The 21,872-nt window shown below is 44.4% G+C and overlaps 1 protein-coding gene and 1 pseudogene across 3 annotated transcripts in view; one reads left to right on the forward strand and one right to left on the reverse strand.

The window, feature by feature from the left end:
* Positions 1-8,200, forward strand: part of LOC144493053 (sestrin-1-like) — a 62,174-nt gene extending 53,974 nt beyond the window's left edge. Inside the window, exon 10 of one of the 3 annotated variants that reach the window (XM_078211894.1) lies at positions 5,587-8,200. In XM_078211894.1, coding sequence (XP_078068020.1) covers positions 5,587-5,676 — 90 coding nt within the window. In that variant the 3' untranslated portion in view covers positions 5,677-8,200. The remainder of the gene's footprint in view (positions 1-5,586) is intronic. The other 2 variants (XM_078211895.1, XM_078211896.1) reach the window with 2 other exon arrangements.
* A 2,157-nt stretch (positions 8,201-10,357) lies between these two features.
* LOC144493264 (U2 spliceosomal RNA) lies at positions 10,358-10,562 on the reverse strand (annotated as a pseudogene).
* Positions 10,563-21,872: the final 11,310 nt, after the last annotated feature.

Here is a 21,872-nt window from a genome sequence, read left to right on the forward strand (position 1 = left end):
CATAGCCTTTATACACACAGGATGACAGGGGTCACATGACAATGGCAAACCACATTGCACAAAGACACTTCTCCAAACATCTCCCTTTTCATGAAAAGAAAAAAAACAATGTGTGCACACTATCATTTCCAGTTGCATGTCAGGCACAGCCATGGTCCACAATGAGAATCATGCTTGTACACAAAACTGATCATTCTGGTGTGTTCTACTTTATATTAAAAAAAAGTTTATTTGTGTCACAAGTAGGCTGACATTAACATTGCAATGCAGTTACTGTGAAAATCCCCTAGTTGCCACACCCCGGCGCCTGTTCGGGTACGCTGAGGAACAATTTAGCATGGCCAATTCATCTAACCAGCACGTCTTTCGGATTTTGGGAGGAAACCGGAGTGCCCAGAGGAAACCCATGCAGACATGGGGAGAACGTGCAAACTCTGCATAGACAGTGACCCAAGCCAGGGATCGAACCCTGGTTGCTAGCGCTGTGAGGCAGCAGTGCTAACCCACTGTGCCACCATTTGTCAGTTCCTACACGTGCATTACACACACAATCTTTAAAGCACTCTGGTCTTCTAATGGGACACATGTAGGTTATTGACTCTTTGTATGGTGTCCACACATTCCTGGGGTGATGTTACCTCTCCAAGGAGTGTCGCTGCTTTGGTGAATTGTGTTGCTGATCCGTTGCCTTTGTGGAGGAATGATTGACCTCTGAGCTTGATGGTAATTTGATGCCTTTTGCGGTTGGTGAACCCCTCATCAGCTGTTAAGGAGTGGCTTCTCCTATTGTACATATATGTTGCCTATTATGACGATATATCTGGTCGTTCACTTTCACCATGTGCAACCGAGGCGATAACTTCTCCACACAGGTCCCACTTTTGTAGAGAAAGTTGAATATTTGCACTCTGATCAGCTCTCCGAGTCTGGTCATGATTTGGCAGCTTTATCAAAGTGAAATTTGGCTTTGTCACTTCACTTTAATTTTGGCACTCATTTCTATTAGGACTTCTGTCTTCAATAGTATTTTAGCTATTGGAAGTGTGGTTTGGGTGTAGCATGTCATTAATCACTGAACTGGACTACTTTCCACATCTTCAATAGATGTGTTTCTCCACTCTAGAATTGCTTTGTACACATCTGTACTGGATTTACTCTTGTTTTTCAATGATTCCTTCTCAATCATTTACAAAACGCCTGAATTCTTTACTCATGAAGTGAAGGCCACTATCCCTTGTCACAATATCAGGAATACCATAACGACGGAAGTGTGTTTTTTAGGCTTTCTGCTATTTCACTGGTGGTCATTGACTTCAGCTGGCTAACTCCCAGTGGTCTAAGTTAGTCAGTTCCAAAGGGAGTGAAGCGGTCTGTTCCATGGTCTGTCTGTGATGTCAGGCGTGGCTCTTTAGTTTGCTTAGCTTATTTTCATCGCAAGCACTACACTGGCTGATGTGGTCCCTGATCTCATTGCTGATGTTTGGCCAGTGGAGAACTACTTCCCTTGCCTTCCACAGACTAGACTGCATTTCTTGATGGTTTGCGTAAGCATCTCTTTTCTCATCCCCTTGGGGATGATGACTCTAGTTCCTTTGTGCAGGATGCCCAATACTTTTTTGTGGCAATAGGTGTCTCCTTGATGGTTTCAAGGCATCCTTTCATCACAACTTGCTGCAGCACTTGGAGTGGTTTGAAAAAGGTGCCTTGAAGTGGCTTGTGGTCAGACTCTACCGTCACTTTGTCTGCCGAAACAGGTACTGACACGGAAAAACAAAAGTAAGGCACTCTTTCTCAATCTGTGCATGGTGTTACTCAATTTGTGTTAATGCTCTGATTGCAAATGCAACTGGTTTCCCTTGCTGCATGAGGGTTGTTCCAAGTCCTTTCTCCCTCTGGCATTACAACTGCAGAATGACCTCCTCATTAACACCGTAGTATCTCAGCACTGGTGTCGGTATCACTAGTTGTTTGATGCGAATAAAAGCTGCCTCATGCTCTGGTGCCCCACAACCATTAGACAGTCTTTGCAGTGAGCTTAAGTGGAGGTTCACACTCTGGCAAATTGGACAAGAACTTTGCTACGTATTTTACAAATCCAAGAAATTGTTGCACCTCCTTCATATCTGTTGGTTGCTGCATCTCTGCTAAAGCTCTCACCTTCTCAGGTTAAGGGAGCACTCCTTCGCTGTCAATACATGGCCTATGTATTTGACTTAATTCATGTTCAGTTGCATTGTTTTTCTTAGCTTCAGGCAAGCGCTCTCTAGCAGTCTTGCTAAATTCTGATCATGGTCTGCCATGGCTTCTTCCATCATATCTCCACATTCATAGACCAGCAGACCATTCACGATCACTTCTACTCCTGGGAGATAATTGACTATCTGGTGCTGTCATATTGATACTTGCCTGGAGCAGTAGAAATGCCAAACAGCACGCGCAACCATCTGGGCCTCTCAAATGGCATCCAAAACGTATTCAAAAAACTGCTGCTTTCATCCAATACAATTTGCCATCTAGGATGGCAGACCTTTGTCTTGCCAAGCTGCAGCAATATTTTTTCAATGGTTGGCATGGGAGAGTGAGATCTCTTCAAAGTTTTGAGGTCCTTTGGATCTGTGCACATCCTCAGCTTTCCAGGTTTTTTTCACGGCTACCATGCTGCAGTCTGTAGGTGTTGTCACTTTTTTTGATTACTCCGATCTTTTCTTTTGGGCTGGACTTGAGGGCAGTTGGAACTCTCTTCAGAAGGTGCAGAGTTAGTCCCACTCTCATGTCCTTCAAATGATAGTCACCAGGAAGACATCCAAGACCTGTGAAAAGCTTTAATTTCGGAGGATTTATTAAGCAGTCACGAGACACGGCAAACCCCTTCAGATACATGGAAGGTTACCAGTCCAAACTTCTGACTTGTTTCAGCTGAGTAGATTTTGCTAAGTGTCTAGCATTCGAAGCTGCAATTCTTCTTTCTTCTCATTGCATTGGACTCTCAGCTTACCCTCTTGGGGTGAGCGTTGTCCCATCATATAGCTTCAACTTTTACCTTTGACTACGGCTTCATTTTCAGGTCACCATCTCGAGCAACTTTGCTCAGGCCTGCAAAGCTCATGATGTTGCACTTAGCACCAGTGACTATCTGACACTTCACACTAATTTGATGCCCTCCTTCTACAGTCATCACTCCAATAGTCTCAAATCATTTTTCCCTTCAGATGTGAGGGTGCCAATCTGTTCTAGGATGTAGAGTGATTCGTCAAGATCATGGTCCAACATCTCTCCAGCAACCATCTTTGCAGGCTTGCTTTTCTTTCCAGCAAGACAAATTTTGTGTGCAAAATAATTCACCTTCTCCCTGCTGGACATGTTTCCATGTCCTCCGCAATGTTTAAGATTTCTTTAAGTGGTTCTTGCTTTTCTCCATTGTCTTGTGCTTAGAAGGCCTGAACTGACTAGTCAGCAGAGGGTAAAGCGTCGTCAGTTCTTCCATCAATATTCTTCAGCTGATGATTGACCACTTCAGAGCTTCAGCACATGTCAATAGTTTTCCTGAGAGTAAGTTTCTCTTCTTGCAGCAGACATGCTCTCACAGCAGGATCTCTTGTTCCTAAGATAATCCTTCATTGCCCAAACTCTCAAGATTCAGCTAGATCGTCTCCGTGCAGTCACATACTGATCAATATTCTCCTCCTCTTCCTGAGCTCTGGTGTGGAACATGTAGCATTCAAAAGTAGCATTAGTAGGGGGCTCAGAGTGGGTCTTCAAGGTCTCCAAAATTTCACAAGGCTGGCTTTTCTGCTCCTCAGTGAGGTCTAAGATGTAATACAGCTTGTACCATTCTTTCCCAGCACTGATAACAGAGGTGCTACCCCTATTTGTTCAGGTTTCTTGTTCAGCTCTGTGGCCATTTCACAGTTCTGCCATTGAGACTGGAAGAATTTCTCATATTTATTTTCAGTGCTTTTGTCTCTGGTAGGAGCCAATATTAGAATTGTCAAAGCCTACTTTCTCACCCAGCAGTTAATGTCCTGTACAAAGGTACAGATGGAAGTTTTAATTATTCTTGGCTGGTTCTTGACCAGCTATCAAAATCCACTTAATTTCAACTGCACAATCCTGACACCAATGTTTCAAGCGATGGATGAAGTGGCATCTCCTCTCAAATTTTTATTCCCAAAGGATAATACAAGAGGTCACATGACTCTGGCAAGCCATAGGGCACAAAGACACTCTTCAAAACACTGTGGAAGAATACATCCCACATTTTGTAGTCTGTATTAATTACTAGATGTTACATTTTGCAATGAGTTTAATGGACAGCTAATGTACAAGTCCAGCAAGTTCTTAAAAATTATGGCAAACCAAGCATGAGACACTGTTAGAATGAAGTTCTAGAGCAAGGGTTCCCAAAATGGGTTCCATGGAACCTGGACTCCTCCAGACCTCCGCAGTAACTCCAGCCCTTTCAAATTTTAAAAGTCGCTTCCTTGCAGTTTGTCCAATCAGAGGCAGGTCTTTGACTTGGTTGGCTGATTATTGGTGCACCAGTCAGCCTATCAGCTCTCAATGAACTGAGAAGCCTGGCTCTGATTGGATGAGTTGAGTTTCCATGCTGTAAACCTCTATGACTCTAATTCAGGTAACTGAGACTCCAGGGTCAGCCAAGAGAGGGAGCCAAGGCTGGGTGGGGCCCCCAGAGGAGCCGGTGGGGAGTGGGCAAGAGGACCCTGGAGAAGGGGGGGGGTGTTAAACCCATGTGAAAATGACAGAATGATACGACTTGGACATATTTGTTGAAAGAGAAAACTTTTTATTACAATAAATATACACTTATTCGGCATTTAAATCTGCTTTTGTATGTTTGTACCAAGTAAGCAATAATTTTTTGTGCTTTGGTTCTTCAATATGCAAGTCATGGCATATCTCTTAATCCTCTGAACTTGAGGATCCTAGCTGATTGCAGTTGGCATATTGCACACACCATTCCTTATTGGCATGTTCTGGCGCAATAAATACATATGCAGCAACAACAAATAAGTAAAAACAGCAAACTGGGAATGTTCAACACGATGTGGAGATGCCGGCGTTGGACTGGGGTAAACACAGTAAGAGTTTTAGCAACACCAGGTTAAAGTCCACCAGGTTTATTTGGTAGCAAATGCCATTAGCTTTCGAAGTCCTGCTCCTTCGTCAGATGGAGTGGATATCTGCAGTAGATATCCCCCATCTGACAAAGGAGCAGGGCTCCGAAAGCTAATGGCATTTGCTACCAAATAAACCTGTTGGACTTTAACCTGGTGTTGTTAAAACTCTTACTATGTTCAACACCAGCAAGGGAAAACAGGTTTATGGTTTGTATTGGGGATGAGACTGGGGAACAAGGTAGCAGGACCCTATGAGTTCTACTGAGCAGTCATTTCTGAACTGCCTTTTCCTTTCAACTGTTGACTGACCTGCTCTACATTTCCACTTTTACTTTCAGCTTCCTGAATGTGTGCCATTGCATTTCAGCAATTTGATTTGTCACTGTTTGCATATTAATGAAGAGAGAGGCCTCGCGCTGTATTTACACTTCTTTGTCTCTGTTGCTAGGTTCGTGTGAATCTGTTGATCCTGGAAGCTCGGATGCAGGCAGAGCTTCTCTATGCACTGCATGCAATAACCCACTATATGATCTCTTAAGAAGATCGTAAAGAAGGATCTCCTCACCTGCGGGGGACTTTTTAAGAAAAAGGACTGAACATAAGCTTAAAAACTTGAACGTCTTCTTGGATGGAGGCATCGCAGGGCAGCTGGTACCATGTCGCAGTGTCTGTGGCAGTTAATGTGCAATTATTGACAGTGACACAATCGAGCATTGTGACTGTGTACAGAGAGTGATGTAATTTCACAAAAGTGTTTCATGCCTCAACACCAAGTATTCACTTGAGGATTTTCAATCTCTCGACAAGTTTTCAGAAGTCAAAAAGGCTATCGCATCAGTGGTTTGCGTGACTACCATCAACGTACAGAATATTTTCAAGCCTTGATGTTGGGACAGATGAGCCCCCTTTTTTTTTGGAAAAGAAAGACTTATTTTTGCTATGAAAAGTAATAACAGATAATATGTTTGACACGTGTTGAGTCTGTTTCATATTGGAATGGCGTTTCCAAATCCTTGCCATATTACTTTTGGTTTTATGACTTATCCAAAGCCTTGTGTGTATGTGTGTGTGCGTGCGCGTGTGGGTGGGTGGGGGGGAGGGGGGTGATGGTGAAAGGGGAGAGGTTAACTGTGCCAATGAGCTGTGAATTTCGTAAATCTTGGGTGACTGAAGAAGGGAAGAGGGGAAGGTCAGAGAGCCAGTGGGACTCAAACATTTCTTGAGCTTGCCCAAGAAAAGGCACTAATGCATCATGTGAATTTTCTTCCCTACGCTAAGTCAGTGGTTTTAGAAGGACGCACTCCCATAATGCGGTGTGCCAACTGAGCATGGTTGACTTGCCTAATCCTACTGAACGTTCAGTGACGGGATCCTCGTTGTGTTGGCCAATATTAAAGTGGGTTCAGAAGCCAAATCTACACAGGCCAACATTGACAATTTAAGCTGTTGATTAGTCTGGTGGCCTCCAACCCTTTTGGGGCAGTTTTGGGCTTCCTTACCTGAAGTTCTCTCATACTATTTGCATGTGCAGTTAGTTGATTGACAGCACTGCATGTTTATGCTTTTCTAGTTGGCCGGGGATGGGGGGGGAAGAGTGGGGGGAAGCATCTCTTAAGGTCTCGAGACAGGTTCTTGATTTTGGTATGAGAATGGAAGCTATTGGATTGGTCACCCTAACTTAACTGGAGTTGGATCACTGTTGAACTGTATTTTTTATTTAATTTTTTTTAACATTCTATCCAGTAACAGTGTTACATTACAGGAAGGAGAATGAAATAAGAAATCAAAAAAGTGTATATCACTAGTAATTGGCTTGTACAACGATTGCATCTGTAGCTGGTGCTCACTATGCATGTAATGTGATCCTTGCCACTACAAGCAACAGCAGGACAACCATCATTTTCCATTTACTGTCAGACTGGTGAAACATGAGGATGCCAGGATCCGGGGGGGAGTTGCCGCACAGTCAAACTGCAAATTGGTGGTAGGCTCCGGATCGAGCCTGGTATCTCTGCTTGTTATCACCATAGAAACCAACCACGCCCCCTCCCCAATTTATAAAAACAAAACAAAAAAAAAAAATTGTTGGTGCTGGTCTTATCATTAGGTATGACCAGTTTAAAAATACTAAAAAAAAAAAACACTTTTTTTTCTTCCTTTTTAGTGGTATAGATGTGACTGTAAAAAAAAAAAAGGAATATATTGTAAATGGACACCATTTTGGAACAAATGGACCTGTGGCTGATGATGTGAGGAACAAGACAGTCTTGCTGTGGTCACGATCTAGATCATCATCTTCATCGTGATTAGAATCCTTCTCATGGTGTGTTCTAATTGTGCAATATGTTTACGTGGGGGACTATGGTTTAGCAATTGACTCTCGTTCCAAAACGGAGCAGCATTCAGTCATCAATCTCACAAACCTCGTGTGCTTTTCTGTTTTTAAGGATTTGCTTAGGAATCCAAGAATAAGGAAAAGTTCGGAGCAATTGCAACATATCTGTTGTTGCTGTCATTGCCTTTGATGTAACCTGAGAATTTCAAAGCTCTGCAGTAGCATTTTATTTGCACCAAAATAAAAAGAAACTTTTTTTTAAAAACTGTGAGGGGGAAAAGGCCGTCAGTTATGCAATTCTCTCTGGCTCGGCTGATTTCTGCGTGCGTAACTTAACTTTCGACCCCCTCTTCGCCATTCTACGAGAGGACACAGGTTTAAGGTGCTGGGGGGTAGGTACAGGGGGGATGTCAGGGGTAAGTTTTTCACTCAGAGGGTGGTGGGTGAGTGGAATCGGCTGACGTCGGTGGTGGTGGAGGCAAACTCGTTGGGGTCTTTTAAGAGACTTCTGGATGAGTACATGGGATTTAATGGGATTGAGGGCTATAGATAGGCCTAGAGGTGGGGATGTGATCAGCGCAACTTGTGGGCCGAAGGGCCTGTTTGTGCTGTGGCTTTCTATGTTCTATGTTCTATGTTCTACTGTACCCTCTATACTCTTACATTCTTCGAACCGGTTTATTTGGTATCACAAGCTCGTGACACCAAATAAACCTGTTGGGACTTTAACCTGGTGTTGTGAGACTTCTTACTGTGCCCACCCCAGTCCTACACTGACATTCCGCATCAGCACCCACTTCGAAAGCAAGGGATAGGATTCCACAGCACCAGCAACTCCCAACCTCACGTCATTGACTGTCTTAGTGGGTGAGCCTAGATAAATAAGCACATTCTTAAATTCATCCCATTCAAGCAGATGCTTCATTAGGGATTGCTAAAGAAGTAATTAGGAGCAGGAAGCCTAGCTGATACTCCACTAGTCCTCAGAAAGAGGACAGAGAAACTTGCATTTTTGCAGCACCCTTCACAATCCCAGGTCACTATGGTTATAAAAGGAAACGCAGCAACCAATTTGCAGACAGCAAGCTCCTATGAACAGCAATGGAATACTGACCAGATATCTGTTTTTGTTACATTAATTGGGGGATAAGTATTCAACAGGACAGCACATGTAACCCCTCTAGTTCAAAATAGTGCTATGGGATCCTTTACGTTTCCCTGAGAAAGTCAAACAGGACCTCCGTTTAACATCTGATCTGAAAGACTGGTCTGTATTAAGTTCATTTATTAGTGTCACAGATAGGCTTACATTAACATTGCAATGAAGTTACTGTGAAAATCCCCTTAGTCGCCACACTCTGGCGCCTGTTTGGGTACACTGAGGGAGAACTTAGCATAGCCAATGTACCTAACCACTACATCTATCAGACTGTGGGAGGAAACTGAAGCACCTGGAGGAAACCCACACAGACACGGAGAGAACGTGCAGACTCCGCACAGTTACCCAAGCCGGGAATATCTCATTTGTGTGCTTAAATCCTGGAAGGAGACCTAAACCCTCAATCTAACTCAAAACTGAGAGTACTACCAACTGAGCCACAGCTGATCATAGAGTTATGGGCCGAAACTCTACCACCTCGCCCACCCTGGAATCTGGTCAGGCGAGGTTCCCAGAACGGAAATCTCCATTGGCCTTGGGCGGGATTTTCCGATCCCGCCCGAGCGAGGCTGTAAAATCCCGTCCATGATGTGTCTCAACCAAGTGAAGGCCAATTGAAGTGCCAATATCAATTAATTAGAGCAGGAAAAAAACATGGAACATCATGGACTACTCTTGGCTCCTGAAATAATTAGTTAAGGCCATTTGAAAGAGCTTTCTTTTTTAAAGATGTATTTCATCCTTAGAAGGTACTGTGTATCATCTCTTATTGAAATCAACAGGAACACAAGCCCAGAATAGTCCTTTTACATGGTGGGTTGCTTCCATGGTACTGAATCTATCCACTTAGAGTGGATTTAGTAACAATAGGGAATCACTGCATCCATTTGCTGGGCTACCCAGGTCAGACACAAATACTATTGATGTGTGCTGCCTATTCCCAGATGGTTGTGCCACCTCTAGCATAGAGATCATTGGGCAATTCTATGTTGCAGGTTTGCCTTTAATATTGTTCTCCAGTCCCATAGCACACAAATGCTATGGATATTGTAGTACTATTTCCATGGGACATGGTGCACCTTTCTTTGTTCCCTGAACTCCCACTATTTCTGCCATTGTAGAGTACACGCAGAAGTGTTGCATGATTAGAATTTTTAAAAAATATTTTTATCATTTCTTACATTCTTATTTTTCTTTTCTCCAACAAGAGGATTTAGCCATCACTCCTTGACAATCAATGGCATTACCATTTCTGAATCCCCCCACTATCAACATCCTGGAGGGGTGGGGGTTACCACTGACCAGAAACTAAACTAGCCATATAAATATTGTGGCAACATGAGTAGGTCTGGGGCTGGGAATCCTGTGGTGAGTAACGCACCTCATGACTCTCCAAAGCTTGTCCACAATCTACAGGGCACAAGTCAGGAGTGTGATGGAATACTCCCCACTTACCTGGATGGGTGCAGCTCCACCAACATTTGTGAAGCTTGACATGATCCAGGGCAAAGCACCCCATGCACAAACATTCACTCCTTCCATCACCAACACACAGTGCAGCAGAGTGTCCCATCTACACTGCAAGAACTCACCAAGGCTCTTTTTTTTAATATACTTTTCCAATTCAATCAAATCAAATCCAATTCAGAGTCTCAACAAGTTGAGACATTTCCGATCCAGGCTGACAAGACAGGGCGGGCGACTAAACCACCCTGTCCTGGGCCCGATCTACATGAGCCAAGCTGATTGGAGAAGGGGGAGGTTCCTCCTCCAAGACTTGGGCTCATTTGCATCTTAGCCAAAAGGCCGAGATGCCGCTTTTAAAAATTGCTTCATATGAAACATATGAAGCCTCAGCGTAACCTAATGACCTCAACCAAGTGCAGATCCGATACTACACTTGATCTTAGCCAAAAGGCCGAGAAGCGATCCAAGGCTCTTTCGACAGCATCTTCCAAACCCATGACCGTTACCATCTAGAAGGACAAGTGTAGCAGATGCATGGGGAAAGCACCACCTAGAAGCTCCCCTCCAAGGCACATGTCATCCTGACGTGGAAATATAGAACATAGAACAGTACAGCACAGAACAGGCCCTTCGGCCCACGATGTTGTGCCGAGCTTTATCTGAAACCAAGATCAAGCTATCCCACTCCCTATCATCCTGGTGTGCTCCATGTGCCTATCCAATAACCGCTTAAATGTTCCTAAAGTGTCTGACTCCACTATCACTGCAGGCAGTCCATTCCACACCCCAACCACTCTCTGCGTAAAGAACCTACCTCTGATATCCGTCCTGTATCTCCCACCACGAACCCTATAGTTATGCCCCCTTGTAATAGCTCCATCCACCCGAGGAAATAGTCTTTGAACGTTCACTCTATCTATCCCCTTCATCATTTTATACACCTATATATTGCGGTTCTTTCACGGTCACGGGGTCAAAACCCTGGAACTCCCACCACTGTGTGAACTTAAACCACAGGGACCGCAGCAGTTCAAGAAGGCACCTTCTCAAGGGCGATGGGGGATGGGCAATAAATGCCATCCCATGAATTAATTTTAAAGGAATTACTTGTCCTTTATTGTGAATTTGCAACAATTTTAATTCTCTAGTTTTCATCCTATTTTCTTTTTTTAAACTGAGCAGCAACACATTAGTGCCCTTCTGTTAATCAATTCCTTCGTGAAGCAGTGTAAGGCAGTCCATGCTAAATGCAACAGCACCTTTCACTGGCAAAAGGTATGTACTACACCCCATCCAAAAGAGGCAGCATAAATTATATTTCAGTTTTTAGAAGCAGAATCTTGCTGTTTTCCTTCGATATGCCATTGAAAAGTACAGTTGATGTTTCCCCCTCTTAAAGTTTTCCATTCAAGCCCGAAGAATGGCTAGGTTTTTCTAATCCTTGCACGATACATCGATCCTTCACCCCACCATTGTTCACAGAATAATGTGAACGTCTTTTGGAAAAGATACAAGGCCTTTGCCTTAATCAATTCCTCTTCCGCACAAAGATGCAATGTTTTAAAGTTCATTTATTAGTCACAAGTAGGCTTACATTCACACTGCAAGTTACTGTGAAAATCCTCTAGTCGCCACACTCCGGCGCCTGTCCGGGTAATGGAGAATTTAGCATAGCCGATTCACCTAACCCGCACATCTTTGGACTGTGGTAGGAAACCGGAGCACCCAGAGGAAACCCACACAGACACGTGGAGAATGTGCAAACTCCACAGAGACAGTGACCCAAGCCAGGAATCAAACCCAGATCCCTGGTGCTGTGAGGCAGCAATGCTAACCACTGTGCCACCGTGCCATTCCTATTGACACTATACACTATTTTAAAAAGGTAAGTAATTCTCCCAATGTCCAGGACAACATCCCTCCCTCAATAAACATGATCAAAAACATATTATTCTGTCATTCATTTACTTACTGGCTGCCTATTCCATTGGTTGGGAAGTATTTAGGAATGCCTGAAGAAATGATATATAAATGCAAGTGCCATTAAGAGACGATGCTTTCAACTGTGAAACAAGTGAGGAACATTCACTTTGAGGCTCTCTCCCCATGACATAACAATGTGACCTTTTCCATTCATTCTCCTGTGTCATATTGTGTTCTCCAGTCCCATGGTACACAAATGACCCACTTTCAGATACTGTACGCAGCACCGATTTCCTTTAGCTCACTGTTACAAAAACAAATCTGTTGATAATTCATGAAACTATGGGGGCAGCTTCACTTTGGAGCACAGAGAAGCTTCAATATTGATGAATAACCTTCCTGGGTGTGTTATTGTTCTTAATCAAAAGCTGAGTATTTACTGTAAATGTGACACTTCCTGCTACAGGGCTTTCCATTGAAGATGACTCCCCCCCCCCCCCCGCCCCCCACCCCACCCACCACCCCCACCCCCTCAATATACCTCACTCACCATGAATCTATTGTTAAATTTTGATTTGATTTATTATCACGTGTTGGGATACAGTGAAAAGTATTGTTTCTTGTGCACTATACAGGCAAAACATACCGTTCATGAAATACATTGAGGAAAAGGGAAAGGAGAGGGTGCAGAATATAGTGTTGCAGTTACAGATAGGGTGAAGAGAAAGATCCGCTCAATATATGATAGGACCATTCAAAAGTCTGATGGCAGCAGGGAAGAAGTTGTTCTTGAGTCGGTTGGTACGTGTTTTCAGACTTTTGTATCTTTTTCCTGAAGACAGAAGAAGGCGAGAGAGAGTGGGGGCAATTCTCCCAAAAAAGTTCTAAGTGCTGAATTCATGGGAAAACTGGTGTAATTCACGATTTTTAAAAAATCGTGTTAAAAATGAGAGTTCAGACTCGAATCTCTCGCATTCTGTGCAATGCAGAGGTCACAATCAGGGATATCATGAAAAGCTCGGGGAGCGGTGGGGGCTATTCACACCGGAACTCTGCGCCTGCGCAGTGGCCCCAAACTGTTAGCCTGCACTTTGCTGGTCAGCCTGATCACTGGCCAGCCCGGGACCCTCACATTGCTGCCCCGCCAGCCACCCCCCACCTCCCCCCGGCCCGATCTCGGCCCCCCCATCCATTCCCAGGCCAGCCCTGAACCTCACCCACCATCCAGGAGCACCCCGGTCTCCAGCCACACACACCCCCACCCCCCCGCCCCCCGCCCCACCAAGCAGTGATGATCCGCCTCCCCGGTAGACCCCCATGGCAGACACCCCCACCCCCGGCAGGCCCCCTTGGAGGCAAGCCTCCCTGGCAGACCATCCCCACCAGCTCGCTCTGATTGCTGGCTTCCCTCCAGTCCCTATCGATCCCAATGCAGAGTGGCAGCAGAGCCTCACCCCCACCCATCACTCCTAGGCCGCGCCCATAGCTGGCCCACCCCTTGGCACTGCCCATCGGGCATGTGCCCCCCAGGAATGGACCTTTGTCCCTTGGGCACAGGCTGGCACTGCTAAGGTGCTCATGCCCAGGGGGCACCACCACCCTGCATCCTGGGGGCCCCAATTGCCCCTTCACTCCGGCGGGTTGGGGCTGCTAGTTCCCCGAAAGTGGGGAGCTAGTCTGAACCCCACCAGAGTGACATTGTCCTGGCGGGGTGGGAGATGCTATCGGGCTCGGAGACTTCAGTCCCGAACCCGCTAATCACATTAAAATAAGATTAAAAATAGATTTAAATGAATTATCCGCTGTTCCCATCAGTTTCCAGTGTGATCCCGACTGCGCAGGATAGCCGGCACTGGGAGATGCACGCGCATCAGGAATGCATGCGTGAATCCCACGAATTGGCCGACACGTGATTCTCCCGGCCTGCTGTGCTAAAGAATTAGAGCCGCGGGATGGGAGAATCGCCCCCAGTATGTTCGGGCTGCATGGGGCCCTTAATTATGCTGGCTGCTTTCCTGAGGCAACGAGAAATGTAGATGGAGTCAATGGATGGGAGGCTGGTTTGCGTGATGGACTGGGCTATGTTCCCAATCCTTTGTAGTTTTTTGCAGTCTTGGGCAGAGCAGGAGCCTTGTCAAGCTGTGATACATCTGGAAAGAATGCTTTCTATGGTGAATCTGTAAAAAATTGGTGAGTGTTGTAGTGGACATACTGAATTTCCTTACCCTCCTGAGAAAGTAGAGGTGCTGGGGGGCTTTCTTAACTATAGCGTCAGCGTGGATCAAATTCAGGGTTGTGCTGAATTCTCCATCATCAATGAAGTTAAAGTTTATTTATTAAATGTAAGTCAGCGTACATTAACACTGCAATGAAGTTACTGTGAAAATCCCCTAGTTGCCATACCTGTTTGGATACACTAAAGGAGAATTTAGCATGGCCAATGCACCTAACCAGCACGTCTTTCAGACTGTGGAAGGAAACCGGAGCACCCGGAGGAAACCCAAGCAGACACGGGGAGAACATGTAGACTCCGCACAGACAGTGACCCAAGCCAGCAATCGAACCCAGGTCCTTGGCACTGTGAGGCAGTAGTGCTAACCACTGTGCGACTCTATAGGTTTTTCATTTGAAGTCCCAAGGTGAAGAAATGCTTCCAGTCCATGCTGACCTTTGGATAGAAATGACTTTACTCTCCCAAAATCCAATACCACGGAATCTAGCTGTCTCTGTCCGCCCTCAATAGGCTTCAACTTTGATTCAGTTTGGGTTTAAAACAATGGAGGTTGCAGGGTCAGTGCATGTTGCAGAATCCAAATAGGAGATCAGGTGTACGGCCCCTCACTAAGGCATTTCAATTTTCAACCTAACTCTAAACATCAAAATTTATTTTTAAAGAAGCAAAAACTCAAAAGAACCCTAAACATTCTGCAACCCTTCTCAATTGGATTGAAAGTATTTTCTGATCCAAATTCCCATAAAGATATTAGACCTGAATTTATGGTGAGGAAAGCAGGTTTGAAATAAGCATTCGTCAAAAGAATTGTTCGTTTTCAGATTACGGAATCATCCACTGCCACTTTAAAACAGTTTGTTAGAATCTGTCCTCTCACTCTATAGATATTAATGAATTGGGCTGAGAAAGTGAAAGATCTCCCAATCTTTCGTAGCTTGCAGAGTGGGCGGATGGTGGCACAGTGGTTAGCATTGCTGCCTCACAGTGCCAGGGACCCAGGCCGATTCCCAGCTTGGGTCACTATCTGCGCGGAGTCTGCACATTCTCCCCATTCTGCACATTCTGCGTGGTTTTCCTCCGGGTCATAGTCATAGAGTCATAGAGGTTTACAGCATGGAAACAGGCCCTTTGGCCCAACATGCCACCCTTTTTTTTTAACCTCTAAACTAGTCCTAATTGCCTGAGTTTGGCCCATATCCCTCTGTAGCCATCTTACCCTGTAACTGTCTAAATGCTTTTTAAAAGACAGAATTGTACCCGCCTCTACTACTACCTCTGGCAGCTTGCTCCAGAGGCTCACCACCCTCTGTGTGAAAAAATAGCCCCTCTGGACCCTTTTGTATCTCTCCCCTCTCACCTTAAACCTATGCCCTCTAGTTTTAGACTCCCCTACCTTTGGGAAAAGATATTGACTATCTAGCTGATCTGTGCCCCTCGTTATTTTATAGATCTCTATAAGATCACCCCTCAGCCTCCTACACTCCAGAGAAAAAAGTCCCAGTCTATCCAGCCTCTCCTTATAACTCAAACCATCAAGTCCCGGTAGCATCTTGGTAAATCTTTTCTGCACTCTTTCTAGTTTAATAATATCCTTTCTATAATAGTGTGACCAGAACTGTACTCAGTATTCCAAGTGGGGCCTTACCAATGTCTTGTACAACTTCAACAAGACGTCCCAACTCCTGTATTCAATGTTCTGACCAATGAAACCAAGCATGCCGAATACCTCAGTGCTCTGGTTTTCTCCCATAGTCTGAAAGACATGCTGGTCAGGCACATTGGCCATGTTAAATTCTCCCTCAGTGTAACCCAAACAGGTGCCGGAGTGTGGCGACTAGGGGATTTTCACAGTAACTTCATTGCAGTGTTAATGTAAGCCTACTTGTGACTAATTAGAATCAACCCAAAATCAATTCCATTCAAATACCAAAATTACACCTAAAAAGCAGGAATTGTCTGAACAATAATGTGCCACTCACTGCAGGTGACCAGAAAAAGTCCATTTTTTGCCTTATTTAAAATGCGTAGCATGCAAATCTCTTCACCTAACGGACTGGCCTTGATACTGCTAGGCTAGAGGAGAAAGAATAAACCGCACAGATCCTAAATACTCCATGTTGACTCTGTTTGATTGTATTATAATTTCCTAAATATCCTGCTACTACTTCCTTAATAATAGATTCTAGCATTATCCAAATGACAGATGTTAGACTAACTGGCCCATAGTTTCCTGCTTTCAGTCTCCCTCCTTCCTGGAATAGAGGTGTTATGTTTCCATTCTGATAGGACTTTTACAAAAATGAGTGAATTTTGAAAATTACAACCAGTGCCGCCATCACCTCTGCAGCCACTTCCTATAAAACTCACTGTAGATTTCCCAACTCTAGCCTGCGGAGACAGTGAGTGGATTTTGCGCTTCATGGCTGGCTGGTTTGAAGGCAAGGTGGCAGGTAAAACCCAGCAGGTGACAGTCCCAACGCCTGGTAATCCCTCCAAGATATTGATGGTAATGCCATCAAACATTGAAGGGAAGATGTTAGATTCTCTTGTTGAAGATGGTCATTGCCTGGCACTTGGGTGGCACACTGTTACTTGGCACTTGTCAGCCCAAACCAGAATGTTGTCCAAGTCTTACTGCATGGGAGCACGGTCTGCTTCAGTGTCCAAGGAAGTATTTAACACTGCACAATCATCACTTTTTACCTCATTTTGGAATGATGGTCATTAATGAAACAGATGAAGATGGTTGGGCCCAAGTCATTGCCATGAGAAACTCTGGTAATGATGTGCTGGGACTGAGATGACTGACCCTCAACAATCACAACCACCTTCCTTTGTGCTTGGTACGACTAATTGTGGAGAGATTCTCCCCAATTCCCATTGACTTCAATTTTGCCAGGGCTCATGATGCCACACTTGGTCAAACAATGTCTTGGTGTCAAGAACAAAGAAAAGTGCAGCACAGGAACAGGCCCTTCAGCCCTCAAAGCCTGTGCCGATCATGATGCCCTAACTGAACTAAAAAAAAACCTTCTGCCCTTCCTCGATCCGTATCCCTCTATTCCCTCCCTACTCATGTACCCATCAAGATGCTTCTTAAATGCTGCTAATGCGCCTGCTTCCACCACCTCCTCTGGCAGCAGATTTCTGGCAACCATCACTTTGTATGTGAAAAACGTCCCCCGCACATCTCCCTTAAACTTTCCCCCTCTCACCTGTGCCCCCTTGTAATTGACACTTCCAGCCTGGGAAAAAGCCTCTGCCTATCCACCGTCTATGCCTCTCAATTTTATAAACCTCTATCAGGTCTCTCCTCAGCCTCCATCTTTCCAGTGAAAGCAATCGTAGTTTACTCAGCCGCACCTCATAGCCAACACCCTCGAGACCAGGCAACATCCTGTTGCAGTCTCTCCAAAGCTTTCACGTCCTTCTGGTAGTGTGGCGACCAGAACTCTGCGCAATACTCCAAATGTGGCCTAACCAATGTTTTATATAGCTGCAAAATGATTTCCCAACTCTTGTACTCAATGCCCCGGCTGATGAAGCCAAGTATACTGTATGCTCTCTTAATCACCTTGGCCACCTGTGTTACCACTTTTAGGGAACTGTGGACCTGTACACCCAGATCCCTCTGTATGTTAATGTTCCTAAGGGTTCTGCCATTTACAGTACAATTCGCACCTAAATTTGATCCTCCAAAATGCATCACCTCGCATTTATCCAGATTAAATGCCATCTGCCATTTCTGTGCCCAAGTCTCCAATCTATCTCTATCCTGTTGTATCCTCTGACAATCCCCAGCACTATCAGCAACTCCAACAATCTTACTAATCAGATATATCCTACAAATAACAGAGGTCCCAGCACTGATCCCTGCAGAACACCACTAGCTACAGTCCTCATTCTGAAAAGCACCCTTCCACTGGTACTCTGTCTTCTATAACCAAGCCAGTTCTGTATCCATCTAGCCAGCCCACCCCAAACCTCATGTGATTTTAGTTGGAACTTTTTTTTCCCCCTTTGTCTATGCACTATATGCAAGAAACCCAAACATTGCAAAAATTTTAAATACTTATTCGCTTAAGCTTCCTCACATCACCACAATGAAACAAGAAGCATCCCTACCTCTACACCAAATTCTGACTCGCATCAAATTGCATGTATCTGCACACTTTATGGATGGCCACTCGTGTTTTGAAAGTGGGGTGAGAATTGGAAAAGTAGAATAAAACTCATCTTATTTTGTAGTTACTTCATTTCATATTCTAATAAAAATGAAATCTTTTGCTGCTTTGCCAAAACATACTGGGACATCAATTGCAGCTTTATCCAAGTCATCCATAATTTACAATTGCTTTTATAACTGTCTATGCATATTTCTGTTCATTGACAGTTTCTGAAATAGAGCACATGTTTGCATACAAGACTAATTATCAAAAACCAAGTATTTAAACTTTTCGTGAAAAAAAAATGTTTAGAAATAAAATTCCTTAACCTCAGGTTTTGTAAATTCTCTCATTTAGGTCTTTCTCACATGTCCCAAAAATATATAAGATTTGACTTAGAATTTTCAATGTTGTGCAATTAAACGGTCAAATTAACCCACCTCATTAAAACTTAGTGTAGACTCTGGTTTTCACAGCAGGCTATTTACAACAGGGTCAGCTGAATTGGGGAATCTTCATGCTTCTGAGTAAAAATGCAAATTTTGTATACATTATTTCTCCAGATATTTTCCTTTCTCATCACACCGTGTGCCATTCTGAATGGGCAGGTTTAAGTTTAAGTTTATTTATTAGTGTCACAAGGTTAACACTGCAATGAAGTTAAAGTGATTAAGAGAGCATACAGTATACTTGGCTTCATCAGCCGGGGCATTGAGTACAAGAGTTGGGAAATCATTTTGCAGCTATATAAAACATTGGTTAGGCCACTTGGTCGCCACACTCCGGCACCTGTTTGGGTACACTGAACCAAGGGAGAATTAAGCATGCACCTAGCCAGCTCATCTTTCAGAGAGTGGGAGAAAACGGGAGCACCCGGAGGAAACACATGCAAATGGGGGAGAACGTGCAGACTGCACACAGGGTGACCCAAGCCAGGGATCGAACCCAGGTCCCTAGTGCTGTGAGGCAGCAGTGCTAACCACTGTGCCGCCATGCCGGCCCCTCTAAGGCGACCTTCAAGATCACAGAATCTCAGAATACTACAGTGCTGAAAAGGCCCTTCTGCCATCAAATCTGCTCCGATGCGTGAAATGCCCCGACCTGGGCACCTAATCCCACTTGCCAGCACTTGGCCCATAGCCTTGAATGTTATGGCGCGCCAAGTACACATCCAGGTACTTTTTAAAGAATGTGAGACATCCCGCCTCCACCCCCCTCCCAGGCAGCGCATTCCAGACCGTCACCACCCTCTGGATAAAAAGGTTTTTCCTCAAATCGCCCTTAAACCTCCCACCCCTCACTTTTAACTTGTGTCCCCTCATAACTGACCCTTCAACTAAGGGAAAAAGCTGCTCCCTATCCACCCTGTCCGTGTCCACTATATGCCTCACTCCAGAATGATTAGGGAATAGCAATCCCAGCACAATTAATGCAGAAGGTGGTAACACTAACCTGCTGGCTCAGTGGTTCACTCAGTTCGTTTAAAAACAAACACTTCCAAGTAGCACAGGATGTTGATCTGAGTGACTGAGCCACAGAGGTCCGAGGTTATATTTCAAGTCGATGCTGAGTTCAGTGGTCTCACTCAGTAAAGTGGCAGGAGGGCTATAATTGGACTTGAGTAAAATCAGCTCTGGGCAAGGAAGAAATTCAGTAAGGGGCTGCTGGATAAATGGCATGTCAAGACTATGTCATGTCCAAAGATGTGCGGGTTAGATTGATTGGCTATGCAAAATTGACCCTACTTGCGGGGGGATTAGTAGGGTAAATATGTGGGGTTACAGGGATAGGGTGGATTGTTGTCGGTGCAGACTTGATGGGCCGAATGGCCTCCTTCTGTACTGTACGGATTCTAAGACTGATCAGGCTTAAGTATGATGCTCCCTCCCAGTCAATGTATGAACGAAGGCTCACCCTCTTAAAGAATTAGTATTACAAAGCATTGGCAGCATCAAGCTTAAGTGAGGAGTGAAGGTCTTTTAGGGGAGGATGGAAATAACAAACTTAGATTGGAAGAGACACAGAAAGGTCAGAAAATGATTTTTTAAAAATATTGATGGTCAAGCACAACACTTTATGGAATATAAACTTGTGCTGGGTTTCCAAAGAATATATAAATCAAATCACCTTCAGGGAAGGGAGAGCATTGGACCTGCAAACAAATCCACAAGTAACATCACAGGGTAAGGACACAGTAAAAAAAATTGTAGGCAGGACAAGGAATGTTAAAAGGACGTTTATCCCTATTTGGCACAAACTGGGCTATAACTGGGTCATGATGTGGAGATGCCGGCGTTGGACTGGGGTAAACACAGTAAGAAGTTTAACAACACCAGGTTAAAGTCCAACAGGTTTATTTGGTAGCAAAAGCCACACAAGCTTTCGAGGCTCTGAGCCCCTTCTTCAGGTGAAGGAACTCACCTGAAGAAGGGGCTCAGAGCCTCGAAAGCTTGTGTGGCTTTTGCTACCAAATAAACCTGTTGGACTTTAACCTGGTGTTGTTAAACTTCTTACTATAACTGGGTCACATGGAACTGTGGCCATATCATGGTTTACAAGGGAAATTAGAGATAGTACGATTCAAAGAAGCATGCAAATTGGCAAAAAAAAGCAATAGACCTGAGGACTGGGAACAGTTTAAAATTCAGCAAAGGTGGACCAAGGGACTAATTAAGGAGGGAAAATAGAGAATGAAGGCAAGATAGCAGGGAACATAAAAACTGACTGCAAAAGTTTCTATAGGTATGTAAAGAGAAAACGACTGACAAAAACTAAAGTAGGCCCCTTACAGTCAGAAACGGGGGAACGGGGAATTCATAAGGGGGAACAAAGAAATGGCTGAGAAACTAAATTTGTACTTTACGCTGTCTTCACAAAGGAAGACATGAAATGTACCAGAAGTTTTGAGATGCACATTTTATTGAGGAGCTGAAGGAAATCAGTATTAGTAGGGAAATGGTTTTGAGGAAATTAATGGATTTGAAGGCAGATAAATCTCTAGGGCCAGATAAACTTCATCCCAGAGTACTAAAGGAAGTGGCCCTAGAAATAGTAGGTCAATTGGTTGCCATTTTCCAAAATTCTTTGGATTCTGGAATGGTTCCCACAGGTTGGACAGTAGCTAATGTACGACCACTATTCAAAAGGGAAGTAGAGAGAAAATAGGGAACTATAGACCAGCGAGCGTAATGTCAGTAGCAAGGAACTTGCTAGAGTCCATTATCAAGGATTTCATAGCACAGCATTTGGAATAGAAACATAGAAAAACTACAGCACAAAGCAGGCCCTTCGGCCCCACAAGTTGTGCCGGAGGGATGTCAGAAGTTACAGAGGGACATAGATAGGATGCAAGACTGGGCGGACAAGTGGCAGATGAACCTCAACCCAGATAAATGCGCAGTGGTCCATTTTAGCTGGTCAAATGGGATGAAGGAGTACAAGATAAAGGGAA

The sequence above is a fragment of the Mustelus asterias genome, chromosome 4 (genome assembly GCF_964213995.1).
Source record: "Mustelus asterias chromosome 4, sMusAst1.hap1.1, whole genome shotgun sequence".
Classification (NCBI taxonomy): Eukaryota; Metazoa; Chordata; class Chondrichthyes; order Carcharhiniformes; family Triakidae; genus Mustelus; species Mustelus asterias.